We start from the raw sequence: 8,151 nt of genomic DNA, 5'->3' as shown, positions 1-8,151 counted from the left end.
TATTTAAAATGATTTTTGTTATAGTGAAAGCTAAATCATTTAAGGGGAAAGCTGACTTTTGGTCCAACAGATTGGACTTGTAGTCAAATGGGGTGAAATAGAAAGGGGATGGCCGATGGGTGCTTTGTTCTGGATTTTTTTCATTCACCACAGTCACTACCCCAATACTACCGCTAATGTATAATATCTTAACAAAAATACCTTTGTTCTCACAGTTATAATGGTAAGTTATTGATTCTTTTTTGTTCTGCAATTATCTCTTCGAGATTTATTTGATGCCGCACAACGAGATTTATTTGCGACACACAACAACTAATTTAGTGAAGCTTTGGTGATTTTGTAACCATGAAGATAGAGTGATCTGATAATTAATGATGTCATCAATCAAAAAAGAAAAAAACAACTATTGGTAGTTATTTTTGTGTTATGGGGATTATGATTAATCATGGTGCAAAAATCTAAAAAACTAGCCAGAGATTTTCCATGTTTCAAGAGACCGCCACTTCTATATGTTGCCCAGGAGATAAGGTTTTCATAGGTTCATTAGAGATTAATTAAGAAGATTGGTGATTCTAAGTTATAACTTGATTGGATTGTCATCAATCAAGTATCTCCTGATAACCGCTCTTCTCTTTTTGAAGCATAATTGTGGAAGTTCTCTCGTTTTCATTTATTTTCCAATGGTATTTTGATTTTTGATTTTATATGGAAGAGATTGGTGAATCCTATTTGATTGGAAAGAAAAATGATAAACCCTATAATCTAAGATCAATGCTCTCAAGGTTTGACGGGAAGGTAACCGGGTGATTGGAGGGGTTTTAGGAATTTTTAGTTCCACCCATATTGACCCATAATTAATATCATTCGACCATAGTCAGCTTTCTCCTTAAATGATTTATGTTTCCCTATAACAAAAATCTTTAAAATTGGGGGTTTCGGAGATCGGGCTTCCTGGTTCCGAACCAAAAAAACTACACGACAGTGCATTCCTTCATCTCTCCTCTCACTCTTCTCGTTTATTTCTTTCTCTCCACTGCGTTCAGCAGTCGCCATCCATCGTTGCGGGCGCGTTATCCAGGTAATCTCCATTCTCTCTTCATCGTGTTAAAACCCTAATTTCAGGAGGATATATTAATTTGAACTGAACATTATGTTTTCGTATTAAAATCCTGCTTATATAACCTGAACTTAATTAGGATCGTTTGTGATCGAAACCCTAATCTACTAGATAGGATTTTTTTGTGCGTCTAAAGTACCGTGCTCACTTTTCCATCCCGAATGAGCCCAGAATCGAATTTTCGGGAATGGATTATATACGAGAATTTGATCCTCAGTTGTTTCTTTAGGTTTGTTGCAATCACCGTAGAATCTTTCACTGGGCAGAGATAAAAAATTTGTGTTTAATTTGTCATATATATACATGTGGTATTGTCAATGTGTCCATCAACTGTTAACCTACCAAAACTCGATTTCTTCCAGGATTAGAGTGATGTGATCTAACTCTTTGTTCGTAGCTTAGCTCTTTCAGTAAAGTATAAAGGTGGCCCGATATTATTGATTGTTGTCAGAAAATTAAGTTTCACCTAATTAATTTACATGGGGCTCTCTTTGCATTTGATATGGATCTTTCCAGTGTCCTCAGCAAGTTAGGGAATTTGATCAAAACCTGAACATGCTAGGGAAATTTCAGGGTTCTTTATGTTGTCAGATAATCAGACCAATGGATTATAATCTTAAGCTTACCTTCTAGAATTTTTAATATACAAAGTGAAGCCGTTGGCTGTTAGATGTCTTGATACAGAACATCTATGCGATTAATATCGTGTTAAGATTCTAACTATTCATGTTTGGTCTTATACGTGGTTTATTTTGTTGATTGACATGATATGTGGTTTATTTTGTTGCTTTTAGCAAAGTTACTGTCTTAAAAACAATGTATAGCAAACATGTTTTGGAATCTTAAAGAAAACGAAAAGAATAAAAGAAAGATTGTTTCTGAAAATGTTAGAAAAAAGAATTAAAAATTAGTTGTTGAAATCTCAACCAAACAGGCTGTTATTTATTTGGTTTGTCTATTTTGGAGTAAGTTCATGATTGGTAAAGCATTTTCTCGTGCTCTTATCAAAGGTATTTCAATTTTCTTTTATAGTAACAAGTGTAATTGTTTCTGGAAATTGCTGTTTAGGTCTTACCAATGGCGGCATCAAAGTCTCAGTCTCTCAAAGAATACTTAAAAAAATATGAAAACACCAACGAAGTAGAGAAGAAAAAGAAGAAGAAGAAAAGTAAAATGCCCAAGAAAGATCCTATGGGTGTACTCGTGGTAGACGAAGATCCGGTGTGGCAGAAACCTGTAAATGTTGAAGATGAGGAAGATTCAGCAGGTAACTTATCTTATTTTCATTAATTAACGAAAAGAAAGAAAGAAAGAAAAGTAGTCATGTTATTTATTTAGTTCAGAATTTGTTTCATGAATTGTTTTTATTATGTTTCCTCTTAGATGAAGAGAAACCCCAAGTTAATGAAGACATTGAAGTCAAACGAATGAAGAGAATGGAGCAAATTCGATCACTTCGTCCATATGATAAGATTTCCGAGGATGGAAGTGGTTGGACATCTGTCACTGACACTAAAAAAAACTTGACTTCCAATAATACAAACCTTAATGCATCTCCGTCTCGTGAACGGAGAACTAGGTATGACACACCATCACCGGAAGCAGAACTAAACCCATCAAATTCTGAAAATCAAGATGCCGACTTGTCACCACCACGGCAAAGGCGTAGACGTGTCCCCACGCCACCACTGAATGGAGTAGTAAGCCCAACAAACTCCAATAACAAGGATGCTGACCTGTCTCCACCACGCCAAAGACACAGACGTGCCCACACACCATCAGCCGAAGGAGAAGTAAACCCAGAAAAATATGCAAACAAGGATGCTGACTTGTCTCCACCACGCCAAAGGCGTAGACGTGTCCACACGCCATCACCCGAAGGAAAAGTAAAGTTAACAAATTATGAAAACAAAGACGCTGACATGTCACCACCACGCCAAAGGCGTAGACGTGTCCACACGCCTTCACCAGAACCAGATCTTTCTCCTCCAAGGAAAAGCAGGACAGATCATCTGCATTCTGAATCCATAGACCTCTCCCCCCCTCGACGAACTGGTAGCAAATCAGCTGACCTGTCTCCTCCAAGAAAAAAGAAATCTGGTTTAATCTCAGCCCAAGAAATCAAGAAAGAAGTACAGAGAGATATGAAGGATGAGATATCCAGGTAATTTTTATTCTGTTGCACAGAGGTTAGTTCTATTTAGCATGCCAGACTTTCTTTTTTTTCTTTGGTTCTTTAGTGTGCTTAGTAAGAGGTGTACATTATAAGGTTGTACTTTTTTGTAGATATTTTGTTTAATCTTCGATGAGTATCCTGAACCCTATTTGTGAATATGTTGCTTAGGTTCAAAAAAATGGATCCATCTGTGAGTGGAAGGGCACCTGAACGCATTTACCGTGATAAAGAAGGTCAGTGAAATAGACTTTACTAATTTTTTTGCTCAATATGTTAATTACCTTATGTGCTATCTTATGCATATCTATCTTTTGATATGGCTTCAGGAAGACGTTTATCTAAGGAGGAGGTCGCAAAATTAGCAGAAGGAGAAGAAAAGCCAAAGGTACTCCATAGTACACTTTAGACTGCTTTGCTTCGAAGTTGTTCATGTTTTCTTTTTTTTTTTTTGATAAATTTACTCATTATCACCTTGACATGACTTTTATAGGTACAGTTTGTCTCAAAGAGTTCGTTTGCAACAATTTTTATACCTGTTATTTGATCAGTGGTGGTAAGAGACAAAAATAACGTGTGCGAGTTAAGAGTCATATGACTTTATCTATACTGATCCTTCTTTTCTGTCCTAAGGACTATTTGCGCACCAGAAACTGATTGATCATATAATATAATGCTTATGTAGACAATATAAAATCATGCCATGACCCCAGCTTCCAGTCTGTTTGAGTCCTTGTAAACTGAGAATGCTCTATGACCACACTACTCATTAAGGATTAACCATGAGAAAAGCTTACTTAACTTTCATTCAGCTCTTCCCGTGTTCTGTAGAAATCAGTTTAAAAAAATATCGACTTTTCCAGAAGTTAGATACAGATATCCCATGCTCACATATGCTTGTAGTGTAACCACAACAGATAAACCGGCAATATTACCTTTACATTATTCTTATGCCTTCATCAACGTCACCTTTAAAGTCCTTTTGTTTTGGACAGCGAAAACAAAATTCATTTATATACAGTTGCCTCATTTCTGATTACTATTGTTACTATGTTCTTGATCAGGAAGTCAAGTTGGAATGGGGCAAAGGCTTGGTACAGAAGAGAGAAGCTGAAGCCAAAATGCATGACTTAGAAGCTGAGAAGGAAAAACCATTTGCCAGGACCAGGTAAAAAATTAATTTGATCGTGTTTTTGCTCTCTGTGCTCCTGTTGAGATGCCAGTGCTATAAAAGTCAGGCCTCAGGGTCACATTCATGGTTCATTGCCACTTGTTAATTGTGGGTCAACAATGTCAGACTACCCTGTGGATGCTACCCTTCACTTTTGTGGTGAATTGCTCTTGAAATTAGGTCCTTGTGGATGATTGTTGAACTGTTTTTCTGTGATGTATTATGGTTTAACACTGAACTAACACATAATATACTTGTGGGCTTCTGCAGGGATGATCCACAACTTGACAACATGCTGAAAGAGAGGATCAGGTGGGGGGATCCAATGGCGCACTTGGTGAAGGTAATAAGTTAAACTGCTTGGAGGTGAATTAATTGGTTGCATGTTGCTAATCATATATTATACTGATCTTATTTTGTTATATTTATCCTCATTTTTGTCTTCATTTTATCTCAGCGGAAGCAACCTGAGATGATCTTGGGAAATTTGGGAGATGATGAGAAGATGAAAGAGTCTGGGTTTATGATTCCTCAGGACATTCCCAGCCACAGCTGGATAAAAAGGAAAATAGATCCAATACCTAATCGTTATGGTATAAAACCTGGGCGTCACTGGGATGGTGTGAACCGAAGTAATGGTATGTTTTCTGCCCATATGCTAATTTTTAAGTTGATGAATTTACTTTGTGATGTCCTTTGATACATGCTGAGGTTGGACCATGCAAATTTGCCCATAGGCGATTTACAGTTTAGAGTGCCATCCATAGTTTCTGGTCAAACTATTTTTCGGGATTTCATATTCTGCATGTTCTTGTTAAACCAAAATTTTGATGTGGTTAAATCATTCCGTCTACTTGGTTGTACGATGCCCAGCATGAACCAAAGAGTTTCCAGATTTAGGAAAAGAAACTAATGCTAGTGAAAAGCAGCATATGGATTGAATTGTTAGGTCACAGACTAATTTGTCCTATTTAGGTGGGTGGCTCTACAATGCCTACTCTGCTAGTTTTATAAGCTGAACTGGCACATGTTTTAACCATTGCTATCATGGGTCCTTATTATTTTCATTGAAAATTGACTTTTAAGTAAAACATTCATTTATTTGTCAATAGAGAGACTGAAGTTAAAGTTTCAATGTTTATTCCTTTTCCTTTTCTAATGCAGGAACTGAAGCTCAGTTTTTCAAAAAGATGAATGAGAAACAAGCTACAGAAAAAGAAGCCTATCTGTGGTCCGTTGCTGACATGTGATTCAGTGCTAATACATGTTGTTCCTTTTAGTCTCCTCAGTGAGTTATTGGATACTTGTGACAACTTAGAGCTGTACAGAATTTTGTAATTTGTACTTTGAATGGAACTTTTAAGTTTGTGCAATCAATGAAAAGGTAGGGGGTATTAACAGGGATGCTGATAAGAACCTGTCAGATTCTTATCAAGAGAGCAACCAAGAACTTTATCGTAAACAAGTTTATGGTAAAAACTAGCAAAATTATTTTCTGCTTTTGTCATTCAATTCTGCAGAAGTATTTATAATAGACTCAACATCTAAAAATAGACTCAAACTATCAAAGGAAACTACCTAATAAAACACCATAAAACTTTTAACCCAAGAAACAACTTCTTTCTTAACTTACTGACTTCTAAATTAAACCATCTATTGACTTCTACGATGGAAACCGTCTCTTGCTGCAATATTATTTCAGTTAAGTTCCGGAGGTTCTATCATTCCTACTCCCTTGAGCACATCCTTGTCCTCAAGGATTGTCATTAATAGCAACGTCATTTGTTCTTCGCTAACTTCAGTTGGTAGCGTTTTAGATACCCCAGTGCTTGTTGTTACAGCCTTCTTTAAATTAGACACATGGAAAACTGGATGAATTTTCGATCCTTCTGGTAGTTCCAGTCGGTAGGCGACCTTTCCAATGCGTTGTAGAATCATATAAGGGCCGAAAAACGAGACGACAATTTCTGTGAAGGCCTGCGAACAGTTGAAGTCTGACGATAAGGTTGAAGTTTCAAATATACATATTCTCCTTCTTGAAACTCCATTTCCAGACGCTTTTTATCCGCATTTTGCTTCATCCTATTCTGGGCCACCTGCAAGTTCTCTTTCAAAACAGCCAACACTTGATTTCTTTGCACACAAGCTTCATCTAAACTGGTGCTCTTTGCTTCTCCAAGAATATAATTATTCAAAGCAGGAGGAGGTATCCCATAAAGGGCTTCAAAAGGTGTGACTTTGGTCGAGGTATGATACGTTGTGTTGTACCAGTGCTCTGCCCATGACAGTCATAAAGTCCAAGTCTTTGGTCTGTCGTTGATAAAACATCTCAAATAAGCTTATAAACACCTATTAACAACTTCAGTTTGTCCGTTTGTTTGAGGATGATAAGAAGAGCTGAGCTTGAGTTGAGTTCCTTGTAATCTAAATAGCTCTTGCCAAAAACGACTTATGAATACAACATCTCTATCGGATATGATCGTTTTAGGAAAACCGTGAAGTTTAACTATGAAATCCATGAAGTGTTGAGCTACAGTAACAGCTGTGTAGGGATGCTTTAATGCAATGAAGTGAGCATATTTAGTTAACCGGTCAACCACCACTAGTATGACAGTCTTACCGTTAGAATTTGGTAACCCAACGATGAAATCCATTGATATGTCAGACCATATAGTAGTAGGCATTTGAAGAGGCTGCAGCAATCCAGACGGCGACAATGTACTATATTTATTCCTTTGCCATATATCGCACCCAGTAATAAAAATTTTCACATCTTGCCTCATCCCAGGCCATAGAATAGGCGATTCAATCTCTGAATGGTTTTTAAGTATCCAGAATGACCAGCTGCTGGTGTCGAATGAAATTCCTTCATAAGTACAGTCTTCCACTTAGACATTGAGCTGACAACCAATTGATTTTGTCGATACCTTAATAGCCCATCATCTTCAGAATAATGTTTCGTACTAAAATTAGTACAATCAAGTTTTTGTATTTTTTCCTTTATCCAAGGGTCCATCTTGAGATCTTGTTTGAGTTCATCTATCTAAGAACAATGTACATATGATATAGCTTGCACCGTTCCATTATCGTCGTATATTCTTGATATTGCATCGGCTGCTTGGTTTTTGATTCCTTGTTTATACACAATCTCATAATCATATCCAAGCAACTTAGTAAGCCATTTTTGTTGAGTCGGTGTAGTTGCCTTAGCATCTAAAAAATATTTCAGACTTTGTTGGTCAGTTCGAACCAAAAATCTTCGTCCAATCAAATATGGCCTCCACTTGGTTACTGCATGAATAATAGCAAGGAGTTCCTTTTCATATGTTGATAGACCCAAGTGTTTAGGGCCAAGTGCCTTGCTAATATAAGCAATAGGTCTTCCCTCTTGCATTAAAACAACTCCAATACCTCTTCCACTGGCATCACTTTCAATTACGAAAGTTTTAAGAAAATTTGGTAGTGCTAAAACAGGGGCCAAAACCATGACTTCCTTAAGAGATGTAAACGCTTCATGGGCATCCTCGGACCACTTAAAGCTATCTTTATTTAAGAGTTGTGTCAACGGTGAAGCAATTTTTCCATAATCCTTTATAAACTTCTTATAGTAATCTGTCAAGCCTAGAAAACCTCTTAATGCTTTAATGGTTTTGGGGACTGGCCATTCCTTCATGCATTGTATTTTTGACA

At 37.0% G+C, this 8,151-nt stretch overlaps 1 protein-coding gene across 1 annotated transcript; it reads left to right on the top strand.

Annotated features, from left to right (window-relative positions):
- Positions 1–327: 327 nt before the first annotated feature.
- On the top strand, positions 328–5,919 carry LOC113297228 (BUD13 homolog). The gene is made up of 9 exons (XM_026545656.1): positions 328–1,078; positions 2,186–2,384; positions 2,501–3,281; positions 3,462–3,526; positions 3,620–3,678; positions 4,355–4,458; positions 4,732–4,804; positions 4,919–5,099; positions 5,626–5,919. Exons 2-9 carry the CDS (start codon positions 2,195–2,197, stop codon positions 5,709–5,711), a joined length of 1,539 nt encoding a protein of 512 aa, XP_026401441.1. The 5' UTR covers positions 328–1,078; positions 2,186–2,194; the 3' UTR covers positions 5,712–5,919.
- Positions 5,920–8,151: the final 2,232 nt, after the last annotated feature.

The sequence above is a fragment of the Papaver somniferum genome, chromosome 7 (assembly GCF_003573695.1).
Source record: "Papaver somniferum cultivar HN1 chromosome 7, ASM357369v1, whole genome shotgun sequence".
NCBI classification, from domain to species: Eukaryota; Viridiplantae; Streptophyta; class Magnoliopsida; order Ranunculales; family Papaveraceae; genus Papaver; species Papaver somniferum.
The sequence above is the reverse complement of the archived record's forward strand: the minus strand, read 5'-3'. Positions and strand labels throughout refer to the sequence as shown.